Source organism: Takifugu flavidus, unplaced genomic scaffold (genome assembly GCF_003711565.1).
Source record: "Takifugu flavidus isolate HTHZ2018 unplaced genomic scaffold, ASM371156v2 ctg472, whole genome shotgun sequence".
Lineage (NCBI taxonomy): Eukaryota > Metazoa > Chordata > Actinopteri > Tetraodontiformes > Tetraodontidae > Takifugu > Takifugu flavidus.
Window position 1 is genome coordinate 1 of NW_026622088.1, and position 15,404 is coordinate 15,404.

General features: G+C 45.3%; 2 protein-coding genes and 1 long non-coding RNA gene across 4 annotated transcripts; 2 read left to right on the forward strand and 1 right to left on the reverse strand.

Annotated features, from left to right (window-relative positions):
• Positions 1–3: 3 nt before the first annotated feature.
• Positions 4–1,526, forward strand: LOC130520672 (zinc finger protein 846-like; the record flags this gene model as incomplete). The annotated part of the gene is made up of 1 exon (XM_057024393.1): positions 4–1,526. A coding segment is annotated over one exon (597 nt), but the record flags the coding sequence as incomplete, so codon positions are not given.
• An 894-nt stretch (positions 1,527–2,420) lies between these two features.
• On the reverse strand, positions 2,421–7,116 carry LOC130520673 (protein NYNRIN-like). 2 transcript variants are annotated; one of them, XM_057024395.1, is made up of 3 exons: positions 4,465–7,116; positions 3,116–4,315; positions 2,421–3,029 (listed from the first exon to the last, which is right to left on the reverse strand). In XM_057024395.1, exon 2 carries the CDS (start codon positions 4,244–4,246, stop codon positions 3,203–3,205), a length of 1,044 nt encoding a protein of 347 aa, XP_056880375.1. In that variant the 5' UTR covers positions 4,247–4,315; positions 4,465–7,116; the 3' UTR covers positions 2,421–3,029; positions 3,116–3,202. The 2 variants fall into 2 exon arrangements, with proteins under 2 accessions (XP_056880375.1, XP_056880374.1); XM_057024394.1 differs by lacking the exon at positions 4,465–7,116 and having other exon boundaries at positions 3,116–4,455.
• Positions 7,117–14,012: 6,896 nt separating this feature from the next.
• Positions 14,013–14,940, forward strand: LOC130520671 (uncharacterized). The gene is made up of 2 exons (XR_008948992.1): positions 14,013–14,358; positions 14,741–14,940. It is a non-coding gene; the product is annotated as an uncharacterized LOC130520671 (long non-coding RNA).
• Positions 14,941–15,404: the final 464 nt, after the last annotated feature.

Below are 15,404 nucleotides of genomic sequence, written 5' to 3' on the forward strand. Positions count from 1 at the left end.
ACAGGTGAGAGACCATATGTGTGTAAAACATGTGGGAAAGCCTTTATAAATAGTACTTCATTAAATGTCCACATGAAAGTTCACACAGGTGAGAGACCATTTGTGTGTAAAACATGTGGGAAAGCCTTGAGAGATAATACTTCATTAAATGTCCACATGCGAGTTCACACAGGTGAAAGACCATATTTGTGTAAAATATGTGGAAAAGCCTTCAAACAAAATTGTGTATTAAATGTCCACATGAGAATTCACAAAGATGAGAGACCATTTGTGTGTAAAACATGTGGGAAAGCCTTGAGAGATAATACTTCATTAAATATCCACATGCGAGTTCACACAGGTGAAAGACCATATTTGTGTAAAATATGTGGAAAAGCCTTCAAACAAAATTCAGTATTAAATGTCCACATGAGAAGTCACACAGGTGAGAGACCATATGTGTGTAAAACATGTGGGAAAGCTTTTATAACTAGTACTTCATTAAATGACCACATGAAAGTTCACACAGGTGAGAGACCATATGTGTGTAAAACATGTGGAAAAGCCTTCAAACAAAGTTCTGTATTAAAGTATCACATTAGAATTCACACAGTTGAGTAACCACATGTCTGTGAAACATGTGGGGAAACTTTCACCCAGAATTGTGATTTAGTGCAGCACCTGAGCACCCACACGGGTGAAAACATCTAGATTTGCCAACAAGAGAGTTCAGATATTGCTGCAGCTTCTTCATTGAGAAGAGCCCAAAGAACAGCTTTAATTTTAGATTCCTGCCAGATGTTCTGTATTACCAGTTCACCATTTTGTCCTGATAATAAACTTTGTTATTATGCAACAAACCTGTAAGACAGAGTCTTTGTATCAATTCAAAATTAAATATAAGTAAAATGAGTCATACTAGAAAAGCAATTGAGAAAATCTAGATGTCAGCAGTCTGTTAGCATGTGGTGCTCAGCAGGTGTTGGCTGGAGGCAGTGAGAACCTTCTGTGTTGAACAGGTGAAGTGGCTCCCTGATGTCTGCTGGTGCAGCTGCTCTTCCACTGTTTTAGGCATCCATCATGAAAGCTGTGGGCTCCATTTACCTCCTGCAGCCTCCTGCTGACACCTCCAATCAGCAATCAGCACAGGAGTCATGTGGGCTCTGGCTAGTTCCTGTCAGAACTCAACTCAGCCATTTTAAATATAGTCATGTGTGAGTTTTGGGAGAATTGATCATTGTGCTCAGAATCATTGTGTGTACTGTTTTTATCACAATGCTTTAAAGGGAAGAAACTGAAAGTGTTGGAAGGTATGTGAGATTGTGAGTTCTTGGGGTTTGTTTGAGAGGATCAAGACCAGATAAGGGAAAGGAATTCATCAAAATAGAGTTCTGTTAGCAGAAGGAGTTGACCCCCATGCTGTGGTACAAATACACGTGACACAAGGATGATCGGGGCCCTTCCTTATGAACTGAGACACAGTGCTCAGAAGTCTCTTTAAGTGATTTCAGTTTTCTGTCATAAATAAAAATCACATAGGTCATTGATTCAGAATTGATTCTTTGTCTATTTCTCCCTGAGTAAATGAAGGGCACGAGGAACGTGTAGGTAAAGGAAGTTTCCTCAACAATGCTATGGCTTATCCTGAAGTATTGCTTAAGCATTCCCACTTGTGTTGTAATACGTGCACAGTCGTGTAAGTTAGTTGATGAGTTAAACCTGCCTGAGTCATTTAGGTGTTTCAATAATGAGACAACAAAAGTGAAGCTGAAACTGAGAAAACTGGAGAATGCCATTAAGCAGGTTGTAGTGCCACAGGACTTCTGATAACGGCTTATTCGTCTTGCTGTGATGAGGTACGTGGCCACCTGGGATTAGAAGACATATCAGCACATTTTGCATGTCTTTGCACCAGTTCTGAAGACCGGTTTCACCTGTTTCTGCCACTCTTGTGTGTACCAAAAAAACCCAATCAGGTCATTCCTCCTGCTCCATCACAGCCCATTCCCAGGATGTGAGAACCTTTTGAACACAAAGTCCTTGTTGGCATGAATGAAGGGGGACATTAGTATTTGTTTACCTTGATGTGTGCTACCAATAGCTAGTGGTTCGCCGGTGGGACAGAATCCTAATCATACTGCCGTACTCAACACATCACTCACAGGACAATCAAAACTGTTCAATGATAGATTTTTTTGTCTTTCATCTTGATCTTTACTAACAGATAGAAAATCTCTAAAGGTTTAGAAAATCCTTATGTGTGAACCTATCCTACCACTGAAATTTCTGCTTTTTTCACTCGTTATAGTTTTCTCCAGTATAGAGTCATGATGTGCTCTGAATCCTGGTACTAGCATCTACACACAGAGAAATAAATTGCTGTTTAAAGGAGGTGTCATGGAATTTTTAGCCGTTTGGAGAAGAAAAACTATTAATCTAAGTTACTGCGTAGGAGATGGTTTTAATCCAGTCAGTCGGTCAGGATACACACACCGAAGCATGCGGAGAGATCTCTGCTCAATGTATACAGTTCTGATCTTATATAGTTGAAGGCCCGCCCCTGAGGTGCAGACGTCTTCACAGCATGTGTTTGCTGCATACACAGGACACAGGACGCCAACACAGTAGGTGTGCACTGTATGCACCTCAGGAGTTTGGTGCCTTCACAGCGGGTGTTCCGGCTGGCACAAGAATTTGAATGCCTGAGGATGTCCCCCCTCAGTCCTTTGATGCTGGTCTTCCTTCAACCTTTGTTTCCATGTAAATGATTGAGGAACCAAATGGATTCCGTCTGCTCTCCCAGTCTCCATCACACCCTTCCTTTTGTTCTCAATTTACATTTCACAATAGAATACCATTTCAATTTCCTCCTTTTGTATACAATTTACATTCCACAATCAAATTCCATTTCAATTCCCCCCTTTTGATCCTACTTGGATCAACCTGATTTTGACAGTAAACTTGAAATACATCAGTAACTTAGTTCATCTTTATAATCCTCTTCCAGTCCACATTCAGATGAATTGTAAAGTCCGGTTTCTTGAGTGGTGCTAGGGAGAAGATGAGTAGTACTGCTGTGATTGATATCACACCCAGGACACACAGGAATTTCCTCAGGATCAGGTCGGTCCGTCGCCTGGGATGCAAAGGCTTTCCTTGGAGGCTCCTCTTGTTCTTTCGTTGGTGGCTTGGCACGCCACTTGGAGCAGCAGGGACGCTAGTTTCACTCCCTACTGACTGGCTCCTTCGGCTCTGGCACCTTCTTGCAGTGGGACGCGTGGATCCACGTTGCTCTCTCGGCTACTTTCACCGCGGTCTGAGTCACCAGCAGAATTTGGAATGGGCCTTGCCACCGTTTCTGGTTCCACCTGGTCCTCCGGAAGTCTTTGATCACCACGTAGTCCCCTGGATGTAACGGATGGAGCTGTTGGTCCGCTGCTTTCACTCGTGCCCGGATTTCTGAAAGAGACTTAGTGAGATTTCTACAATAGGTTAGTACAGAGCTCTCGCATAGTGTCGTGTCTGGGAGGGTCGCCTGCGGAGGGGTGATGCCTACGTTCGGGATTCCTGCAAAGAGAATTTCAAAGGGACTCAGGTTAGCTCTTCCTCTCTTGCGCATTCTCATATACATTAATGCCAGGGGCAAAACCTTAGGCCATGGGAGGCCCGTCTCTTCGCAGCACTTTGCCATTTTTGCCTTCAGGGATCCGTTTTCTCTTTCCACAGCTCCACCACTTTGGGGATGATAGGCACAGTGTCTTTTGATATTTATTCCAAGATAAACTGAGATTTGCGTTAGGGCCTCGTTTACGAAATGTGCCCCGTTGTCGCTCGAGAGTTTTGCAGGGATTCCCCACCTAGGAATTATTTCTGCCAGCAGTGCTCTTGCTACTGAGTTTGCATCTGCTCTGGATGTTGGGATTGCTTCTACCCATTTGGACCACATATCTACAAAAACCAGACAGAATTTTTTACCTTCTGCTGGGTGTAACTCTATAAAGTCCATCATTACATGCTCAAATGGTCGGGTTGGTGGAGGATGAGCTGCTTGTGCTGAATTTGATGTTGGTCTTCCGGGGTTGTGTGTAGCACATACTACGCAGGCTTTACAAAATTTCTCAGCCACTGGGGTGAACCCTTTTGTGAACCAATGCTCTGACATAATTTCTAGCATCCCCCCTTTTGACGCATGGTCAAGACCATGAGTCAACTTGGCGTAGTGATGGAAAAGAGCAGAGGGCAAGCATGGTTTGCCATTAGGGCCCATCCAGCCGTGTTGAGTATGGACTGCCCCCACCTGGCGCCAGAGCTGCTTATCCTTCTGTGTGGCAAGTGACTGGATGGCAGACAGAGAGGAGGGAACCGTTACCGCACAGAGAGTGGACGGTGTGCTTGGCAGGGCAGCAGCTGTTTTTGCTGCTTCATCTGCACGAGCGTTACCTGCAGATATAGGGTCAGAGAGATTAGTGTGAGCGGTCCATTTACAGATTGCGACCTGTGAGGGGAGAAGGACAGCGTCCAAAAGAGCCGCCACCAGCCGATGATTCAAGATGGGAGCGCCGTCAGACTTGAGGAAGCCCCTGTGCTTCCACAATGCTCCAAAGTCATGAACTACACCAAAGGCGTACCTAGAATCAGTGAAGATGGTAACTGACTGGTTGGCTGCGAGGTGGCAAGCTCTGGTAAGGGCCACCAATTCAGCGGCTTGAGCTAAGTAGTTGGACGGTAATGATGCAGATTCAACAGTGCCGCGGGAGTCACAGACTGCGTAACCGGCTTTGCACCGGCCCGTGTCCGCATCCCGGGATGCTGACCCATCGACAAAAGAACAAGATCAGGATTGATAAGAGGTTGATCCATGAGGTCAGGACGTGGGGAACAAGACACAGAGAGTTCCGTCACGCAATCAAGAGGGTTGCCCTCCTCCGGGATGGGGAGGAGGGTGGCTGGATTCAATACATTGCAGCATTTGAACATCAAACAGTTGACAGACACACAAACAGACAAGTTGACAGACGCAGCGCAGCGCATGGGATCCCAGTACATAGTATCAGTGGTGGACTGAGGCTTGTGCGTAGAAACGCTCCTCATAATTTGTGTCCTGGCTCGGTGCGACGTGGGCAGTACAGTGCACTGCATCATCTGTTTGCAGATGTGCAGCAGGGCCCACTCTGCCTTTTGCCCATTGTAGTAGCACGCTTGACTCTGAATGGGGCAGCCCCCAAATGCAAATCCATTTAAACTCCGGAACAATAGATGAACATACGAATAGGTTAATCACGTTTGCGTGTGGATGCTCCCGTGGTGGTGTGGTGTGATACTGTGCCTGAATCGTGGTTGGATGCTCCTCAGCTGGCTCCACCTCTCTTTCTAGTCAGTCCAATTGTTGCCGTGGTTCCGGGTTGATAAGGCAGCGGGTAGGTAGTTTCAAGAGAGGCGGATGGCCCGGCGTCGGATTTCCAGCTGTCCTGCAGAGACGGAAAAAAAGGGGGAGAAGAGGGGGGAGGGGGAGGGGGAGGTTTCTGCTCGGGCTTGGCTACCTTAACTGTCCCTACTTTTAATTGTGTCATTGCCTTCTGACATTGCTTTCTCTCGCGGTTATCACATTCTGTTTCCCAACATTTCAACTTTTCTTCCATATCTATCATCACGTGTAATTCTTTTGCTGATATTTTCTTTCTGCTCATCATTTCATTCCTTTTCTTATTTAAATTGTCCCTCAGGGTGGACAATTGTCGCGCACTTAACGATCCTCCCTCTGAAAACCCATACTGTTCACACCACAACCCGACATATGCACAACTTTCCGGCCCGTACTTCTTAGTCATTATGTCCATTACTGGAGACAGTCGGTCTCCAGCACCACGTTCGACTCTTACCTTACTCTGCAAGGTTCCCATGGTAACCTGATCCTGTTTTATTGCAACCTGATCTTATTTTTTTTTTTTTTTTTTTTAAAAATTCACAGGGCTTCCCTTTAACAACCTGGTCTTGCCTTTTCTTGCTCACAGGATTTACGTTTTGATACCTGGTCTTGCCTTTTTTCTTGCTCACAGGATTTACACTTTGATACCTGGTCTTGCCTCTTTTCTGGCTCACAGGATTTACACTATTACCTGGTCTTGCCTCAATGATCTCACAGGACTTAATTTCGTAACCTGATCTTATTTCTAATAAATTCACAGGGCTTAATTTTGTAACCTGATCTTATTTCTAATAAATTCACAGGACTTCATTTCGTAACCTGATCTTATTTCTAATAAATTCACAGGACTTCCTTTTGATGTTTACTTATATTTGTAACCTGATCTCGTCTCAAAGGGCTCACAGGATTTTCGTATTTATTTAAGCTGTTTAGCGGCGCTCGCCGGTTAGCAGAGTAAGGTTAGCGTCTATCCTACGCAGTAATTCGTTCCAAATATTAGGATAAATACATCTTACCAATTTAAATTCAGCCGTGGAATTCGAGGAATCCTGTGACCGTCGATCGGGACCGACTGGGTCCTCCTCCGTAAGATTGCGGGGTTTGAGGATGAATCGCCTTTGGTGGATTCAGGTGGCCAGCCCCTCAGTCGGGTCCCGACGGACGTACCCAGGATCCCACTTCTGACACCAAGTTTGTCATGGAATTTTTAGCCGTTTGGAGAAGAAAAACTATTAATCTAAGTTACTGCGTAGGAGATGGTTTTAATCCAGTCAGTCGGTCAGGATACACACACCGAAGCATGCGGAGAGATCTCTGCTCAATGTATACAGTTCTGATCTTATATAGTTGAAGGCCCGCCCCTGAGGTGCAGACGTCTTCACAGCATGTGTTTGCTGCATACACAGGACACAGGACGCCAACACAGTAGGTGTGCACTGTATGCACCTCAGGAGTTTGGTGCCTTCACAGCGGGTGTTCCGGCTGGCACAAGAATTTGAATGCCTGAGGATGTCCCCCCTCAGTCCTTTGATGCTGGTCTTCCTTCAACCTTTGTTTCCATGTAAATGATTGAGGAACCAAATGGATTCCGTCTGCTCTCCCAGTCTCCATCACACCCTTCCTTTTGTTCTCAATTTACATTTCACAATAGAATACCATTTCAATTTCCTCCTTTTGTATACAATTTACATTCCACAATCAAATTCCATTTCAGAGGCAAGGTTGACCTTGAATTTGGTCAAGTGTGACTTGGGCCGGATCACAGTCTTGGTGAGCAAGTAGGTCAGGGTGCATCCTAATAAGACCAAAATCCAGGCTACCTGAGCAGATCCTGTCCTCCAAACCAGATGTGAGCGCCTCTGTTTTGGATTGATGGTACCATCGTAGTTTCTGAAGAAACCTCTCTGATGTTGTTACTCCTCTCACTAGCCTAACCAGTATGAAAATGCTGTGGTTAACTGAACATCAGCATGCTTTCCAGCCCTGTGATGCTCACTTCTGCAGCACACCTCTTCCAGTAGAGATCTACTGGATTTCACCTGACCCTTCAAGTTGGAGATAGAAGTCAGCAGTGTCGCTGCAGGAGGAACATCCTGTTCAAGTTCAAGTTTATTGTATTTAGAGCCCAAAGATTTTTCCTTGGGGGGGCTTTACAAATTGCACAGTTGCACAGAATATATATTTGGGAAGTGTATGAGGAACAGAGAAATAGGGAGAGGCGTGGGGTACATTAAATACCTGGGGGGACAATAAGTACCTAGCAGTCTGAGCCTATAGCAGCAGAATAGAGCAGTTCTATGTTCACCTTAATCATGAACCTTATCAAAAAGGAAGGTTTTAAGTCAGGTTTTAAACAATGAAACAGTTTCTGCTCCTGGATCCAGACTGGGACCTGGTTCCAGAGAAATGGGGCTTAGTAGCTGCAGTCTTTTCCCCTTATACTGCTATCCTAGAGCAAGGTACCAAATCACCCAAATGCAATGAACTTGTGACTCATCCAGGGATGGACCTGCCTTCACCTATTGTCGAACAGTCGCATTCTGGACCAGCTGTAGATTAGATTAGATTCAACTTTATTGTTATTGCACACGTACAGGTACAGAGCAACAAAATGCAGTTTTGCATCTGAAGTGCAAAAGAAGCAGCAAGTGCAGATATAATGAGTTAATAAATACAATATGTGTGGTTTATATTGTTACAGTAGTTTACTGTTGTTTACAGGATTGTACTATGAAAATATTTTATAAATGGGTATTTACATTAAATGCCTGAAACTATAAGTCAATCAATCAATCTTTATTTATATAGCGTCTTTTACAATCAAAACAGTTTCTAGGCGCTTTCCAGAATCCCAGGGCCTAACCCCAAACAAGTAACAGTGGCAAGGAAAAACTCCCTTTTAACAGGAAGAAACCTTGAGCAGGACCAGGCTCATGTAGGGGGACCCTCCTGCTGATGGCCGGCTGGGTAGAGAGAGAGGAGAAGAGAAGAGATTTTTTACAAAAATACTTTAATCACAAATTTACACAGGGCCCAAAACACCCTTTTTAGAAAAAAACACAGAACAACAATAATAATAGTAATATAATCATAACAATAATATAATAATAGTATTAGTAATAATAATAACAATAATAATAGTTATAATAATGATACCAACAACCACAATTAAAAAATGATAAATAAATAAATATTAAGAAAACAATACAATACAATTTATCCCACCAGGGGGTGTGCAAAGTGCAAAAAATCCTCTGTAACAGTGCATAAAACGTTTTTGTGACACCATATATCGTGGAATTTTCCGAGGTCGTTTATCATTTTATAAAACCCAAACTCCAACGTCAGCCTACACCGGACATTGCAGCGCCACACAGAGGTGGCCTCACTATCTTCAGTTTTTGAAATTTTGTTTTTCCTGGAGACGTAAATTGCCATTTTTGCCTCAACACAGATAAAATTCAGGAGTTGCCACTTGTTATGAGCGGCTTTCTTGCATCTTGCACCAAAAATAAAAGTTCTAATAGAAAAGGTTTCATTAAAACCATTAAAAATACCCTTCATGACATTAAAAAGTACAGTGAGCCTCTCACACTCACTGTACGCGTGGAACACAGTCTCTTGCCCGGAACAAAACGGGCACTGGTCCGACACAGCAGTGTTCATTCTGGAGAGGAGAGCGTTCAGGGCAACGGCCCCATGTAGGATACTCCACTGGAGGTGACCCTCCAGCAGGGGCGGGCTCCATCCCCTCCCAGTCGATCAGCCCACACGCTGGTGCTCCTGTTCGACAGTCCTCTCCTGTTAGTACCCTCACGCAGTTGTTATATAGGGTCTTCTTATCGACCGTGACTAGGGAGAAGGTCTTTGCTGGTCTGAGGAGAGGATCATCTAGATTCCCGAGGTGGGCAGCCAGCCTGATCTCTGGGAAGGGGTCCTCGCTGTCGGGTTCGGTCCCCTGGCCGTAGTCCTCAAGGAGATGCCTCTCTTTTGTGCGGAGTCTGTTCCTCCATAGCCGAAGCACCCCCTCATCTGCCTAGGTAGGGCGGATGCCTAACAGGGAACTCACTGCCTCCGCGCCCGTCAGGTCTGGCCCTGCCACGGCCACTACGTGCTGCAGCGACAGGGTCTGGGTCCGGTGTAGTGCTGCCTTCAGCCTTGGCGCGGCTTCGGCCGAGATGTCCAGCCTGGCTCCGTGCACCGTGGGTTCCCTTAGCAGCCAATACAGAGAGTCAGAGCCAGTTCTTTTTTTCAACTTTAAAAAGGGCCCAATAACACTTTATAAAAATTTGGTAGCCCATTTAATTTAGCAAATTTAAGTCGGTTAAAAACAGAGCATCACCCAGCCCCAAGTTACTCACCCGTCTGAAGACACATCTGGCCACATCTCTCCACATTAGGTCTGCCGGCCCTGTTAAAAACCTTTGTATAAACTGGATTCTAAAAGTGGCGGTTCTGCTGGCCAGGGGGATGAGGCCCTGTCCTCCCTCCTCTCTAGGCAGGTACAACACCCCCTGCTGGACCCAATGCATGCCATCCCAGAAGAAAGACAGAACTCTTGCCTGAAGTTGTTCTAGCAACCCCGAGGGGGGCTCCATGCAATTTAGCCTGTGCCAAAGCACAGATTATTCAGGACAAGAGTCCTGCCTCTGTAAGACATGTGGGGCGGAGCCATTTCCACTTCTGAATTTCCCCCTCTACTTTTGCTAATGTGTCCAGCCAATTCCTTTTTTCGGTTTCTTCATCTCCAATAAAAACACCTAGGTATTTTAGGCCGTCCCTCCGCCAGGCAAGATCCTGGGGAAAGACCCACAGACCATTTTCCCACCTGCCAACGGCCAGGGCTTCACTCTTGTGGCAGTTGACCCTGGCCGCAGACAGGCGGTTGAATAAAACCGTTAAATTAGATAAAATATCTACGTCCCTCTGGCTGCGCACCATTATTATTATGTCATCTGTGTAAGCAGATAAAACTATTTTTCTGTGAAAGGACGGTAAAAACAGGCCATCCACGCTTGCACGGATCCTAGAGAGAAGGGGTTCGAGGGAGAGACGTAGAGCATTGAACTTCAGCATACTCGCAATGTCACAGTACAGGATGCGGATCATCGCTATGAAGCCAGACTTCCAAAACATCTCGAATTAGGTGGACGATATCTACTATGAACCTGCCAGGCACACAGTAAGTCTGGTCCCGGTGGATGATCTGCTCCATAGCTTCTCTTAGCCTGGAAGCCAAAGTCTTGGACAGAATCCTATAATCCATACACAGTAGAGACACAGGGCACTAGTTCTTAATCTCCTGCAGGTTGCCCTTTTTTGGCAGGAGGGTGACCATCGCTCTCCTGCAGGACAAAGGCAGAACAGGCCTTCATCCCTGCGGTACTCACTCTCGTACAGAGAGGAAAAGAACTCCACTGCCCGCTTCCTTATCTGGCCTGGCTCTACGAGTTCCTGCCCTGTGCTCGATAACAGTGAATGGATTATCAGGTTCTGTGCACTTCTTCAGTCCAAAAAAGAAGCTAGAGGGAGCATCCATCTCAGTGAGGTCTTGAATCCGGGACCTGACCAGTGCACCCTGTACCTGACTGTCCAGCAGGCTGGCCAAGGCCATTTTTTTGGATTGGAGGGTTTCAATACACCCTTGATCTCCTGTGGAGCTGCCAATCACCTCTAGCTCCACTATCTCCATCTCCAGGTCTTTGATCGACCTGCGTGTGTCCTGCGTGGCATTGAGAGTATACTGCTGGCACAGGAGCTGTATCTCTACTTTTCCACGGTCCCACCACTGTCTTAGGCACGTAAAATCGGATTTTTTCTCTCGAAACCCCAACCAGAAGTGCTGTAAAACATCTCTAAAACTGTTATCTTGAGCTAAGCTGGAATTAAAATGCCAGTATGCACTCTTGGGCAAGATGTTCTTCACGGCGACTTCGCCTAAAACCAACAAGTGATCTGTAAAACCGACTGGCGTGATGCTACAGCCCCTAAAAACACTAAAATTATGTTTAAAACAATAAAATCGGTCAAGTCTGGCCGAGGAGATCCTACCCTCACTTAGTGTATTGCCTGCTGTCTGCGTACATCCTCCTCCACACATCCACCAGGCCATGAGAATAGGCCAGCTGTCTCAGGCAATGTTGCGAGGCTGGATGAGGCTCTGCATGGTTGCGGTCTAAAAAAGACTCAATTAAAATCCCCACCCAGGAATAAAAAATCTTCCCCACAACCATTTAAAACAGTGCTGACTTTTTCTCTTCCTCTCTGTACCATTGGTGGGAGCATAAATATTAATAAAAACCAAGGAGTGGTTTTGGAGGCACGCTTTCACCATCAGACACCGTCCCCTCACCACATGCTTCACCTCCAGGGATGATGGAGTGAAGCCCCTTGAAAAAAGGAGGCCCACTCCACCACTGAGGGTGGTGTTGTGGCTCAGCAGCACCTGTCCTTCCCACTCCTTCTCCCAGTCCACTTCTATGCCGCAGTCGCTGTCGGTCTCCTGGAGGAACAGGACATCAATGCGTTTTCTTTTTGCTGTGTCGAACACTAGTGCCCGTTTTCTTGCGTCCCGGGCTCCGTTGACATTCAACGTTCCAATTTTGAATGTGTTCATGCCGAGGGGAAAGATTAAAATCAAAGACAGTAAAAAAGTAAGTACAAGGAAACATGGTAAATGTTTTTTTTTTCAAATTAGCTGTTTTCTTGCTTTGCTCATTTGTTTCCTGAGCCTGTAAATGTCAGGGTCGGTGAGGCCTGACGTTGCCTTATTTCTAATTAAAAAGCTCACTGACCGGATAAAATGGAGCCTGTAAGGAAAATATGTTCCCATATCAAGGCCTTTCATGCCCTTTGTCTGGGTAAGGAACTTTTTAAACAAGCTTGAAGGGTACAGGTCAATTTCCTGCCCTCTGGCATTGTGCCGGACAGTTCGCTGCCGTCCGACATAGACTCGCAGTCGCTGGTGTCTGTGTCTGCTGCTGTATCCTCCAGCCTTACGGTCTTGCCCCCCTTGTCCTTCATGGCGCTTTTCCGCTTGTTCCGCCGCTTTGCGGGAACAAGCCACCACTCGGGCGCGCCACTTGTGCCCTCACCTGCGCTCACTGCTTCCTCACCTCGCTCCCCTGTACTGACTATCCCCTCACCATGCTCCCCTGTGCTCACTCCTCCCTCACCCCGCTCACCTGTGCTCACTCCTCCCTCACCCCGCTCACCTGTGCTCACTCCTCCCTCACCCCGCTCACCTGTGCTCACTGCTCCCTCACCTTGCTCCACTATGCCCCCTTCTCCTTCACCCTGCTTGCCAGCCGCTGTCTCTGGCACCCCATGTTCACCTATCACCTGACTCACTCTAACCTGCTCGCCTGTTTGGATCAGGTTTCCAGTCTCTCCTGCCTCACCCAGTTTAACTGTTTCACCCATCACCTCACCATTTTCCCCCAGTTCATTTGAATCACACGTCACATCACTCATCACACAACTCACATCAACCACCAGCCCAGTTAAATCCACCTTCCCCCGTGCCTCACCACTCTCGTCATTCATTTCCACCACCATCTCCACGATCTCGCTCCCTCCACTCACCTCACTGTCCCGCACACACTCGCCCCGCTTCCTCCTCCACCTGCGACTCCAGTGCCGGCGCGTCCGGGGCCATGCAGCTCGGACAAGCCCTGGCGAGATGACCCTCCTCGTTACAATTAAAGCACTTGAGGGCGGAGGAGGTTGCGAAAAGGGTATAATCAAAATATATGATATGTCAACTCGAACTTCTCTGGTCAAGGACGACAGAAATGCAGCTGCTGTGGGGATGGACATTGACTGGAGATAGAGCTGCTGGCCATGACACAGTAGGTGTTCTTTTAATCTGTCTGATATGGAAAAATGTCTTACACACCTCTCTGCTGCTTCCATAGAACCCTCATCCACCAACAATAACATATTTAACACTATAGAGGTAGTCTCTGTTCCATGGTTAAAAGTTCACCAAGCACAGAGCAGGGGAGCGGTCAATCACCATAATCTTATTAAAATTAATACTAAAGCACAAGTTGGAGAAACTAATATCCCAATTAAGTGTGGACTGTTTATTTATTTTGTCTTACTGAGACCTGGCTTCAGGAGGAGGAGTATGTTAGCTTAAATGAATCTACTCCTCCTACCCATCTTAATTATCATATTCCTTGTGTTACTGGTCGAGGAGGGGGAGTGGCAGCAATCTATCACTCCAAGTTATTATTAATCCTAGACCAAAATATGGCTCCAGTTCATTTGAAAGCCTGACTCTTGGCATCCACATCTGAACTGGAAGGCAGAAAAGCCACTTTTGTTTGGAGTTGTATATCGGCCCAACTCTGTTGGCCCAGCGAAAAACTCCTTGTAGAGGAACTGTTTTGTTGATTATTTTTTTATTCTATTTATTATCAGGTGTCCCAACATGGTGTTTATGCCCAGTGCAATTGGAAATAAAGTATTTTTGTAAAAATAAAAAAATCTTTCTTTCTTTCTTCTTGTTGAGGATCCAGTGTTATGCAGAGGTGTACTTACAACAATTTTATTGACAAATACTATTTATAGTCGCGGCGACGATTGTGTGTGAGATTGTTACAGAAAATAATGGAGAAGCACTGCCCCAGGGTAACACACACCACACCGGAACCAATGCTCCAGCGGTTGTTTTTGCGGAACTTTAATGTGTAACATTCGGCAGGAATCGGTAACAGCGGCTTTGAGCAGAAGGTTTTTGTATGTTTGACCGTATTGTGGTGTGGAAGCAACAAGAATGTCTTCTGTTGAGTGTTTGAGGACGTTCGTCATGGAGCGACTGACTGTTGCTGCTGAAGAAATATTCCGAGTGTTTCAACTAAAGCTCGACGGATGTGAAGAAGAGCTCGATTATCAGCGCAGACTGGTGGAAAGTGTTTGGAGACCCCAAATAAAGTTACACAGGACAGGTATGTAAGACTTTAACAAGACAAAATATGGAAGGATGTTCATTGTGACACTGAAGCAGTGCTTCTGCAACGGAAATGTGCCGCTAAATGTCGATTTATACCAATTTAAATGTAAACCTCTGAGGACTGAAAAGGTAGTGAGCATGGCAGGCCAGTAGGTGGCGATGTTAGCAATGAAGAAGCTAACAAATGTGTCTCCACTGCTCAGAGTATTGACACAATAACTCCACATGTTTGGGGGAGCAATAGCAAAGCTACAAGAGTTAGCAGCACACATGTTGCTGGGTAACAGGCCATAGCTGCTGCTGTTGTTGTTCCTTGGTGAGCGCGGTTCATTTATCTGAAAGAGTAACGACCTCATTACACTTCTGTGTCTGTGTAGCTGACAGAGTTTATGGATCATCGCTGTGTTCGAAACCACACACTCGTTCCCTATTCTCTACTCACTTCATCGGGGAGTTGGATTGAGTACACTATGGAGTTAACTGAATTTTATATTCGTTTTCGTACACTACGATGGCGCAAGCTAAATGACGTCATAACGTTGCATAATAAATATGAACCCGTTCGCGGGCGAGAGCGGCCAAGTCTATTTAATTATTCTAACCCATAAAAAAAATATACACAATCACCCTTAGTTTGTTTTTTTCTTCATGTATCATTTCCCCCTATAAATTTTGACATCAATAAAAAAAACAAATAAAAAATAATATTAAATTAAAGTTCAGTGACATTTTCACATCGTGACATCAAGTCTTACAAAATTTAAACTGGATTTTGATTGGAAAATGTCTATTCATCTGTTCATCATCTTTTTAAAGTTTCTTTTGAGATCCTATCCTCTGGTGTGGAATAGACATTTCCTTAGGACTATTTTGGCTCTATGATCAAGATGTAATCAAATTGTGACAGAAAAAACAGCAATGATGGTTGATTATGGTTTTTATTTCCACCTTTATGTTGAAATATTTTACGATGCCTACATTTCATCCCTTCTGAAAACATAATTTGTTGGCTCTCAGATAAAGTACTTGCCCTGAAAATAT

What these genes read in the sequence shown, in the direction of transcription:
- LOC130520673 (XM_057024395.1), bottom strand. Translation starts at nt 4,246, where the DNA reads ATGGGCCCTAATGGCAAACCATGCTTGCCCTCTGCTCTTTTCCATCAC.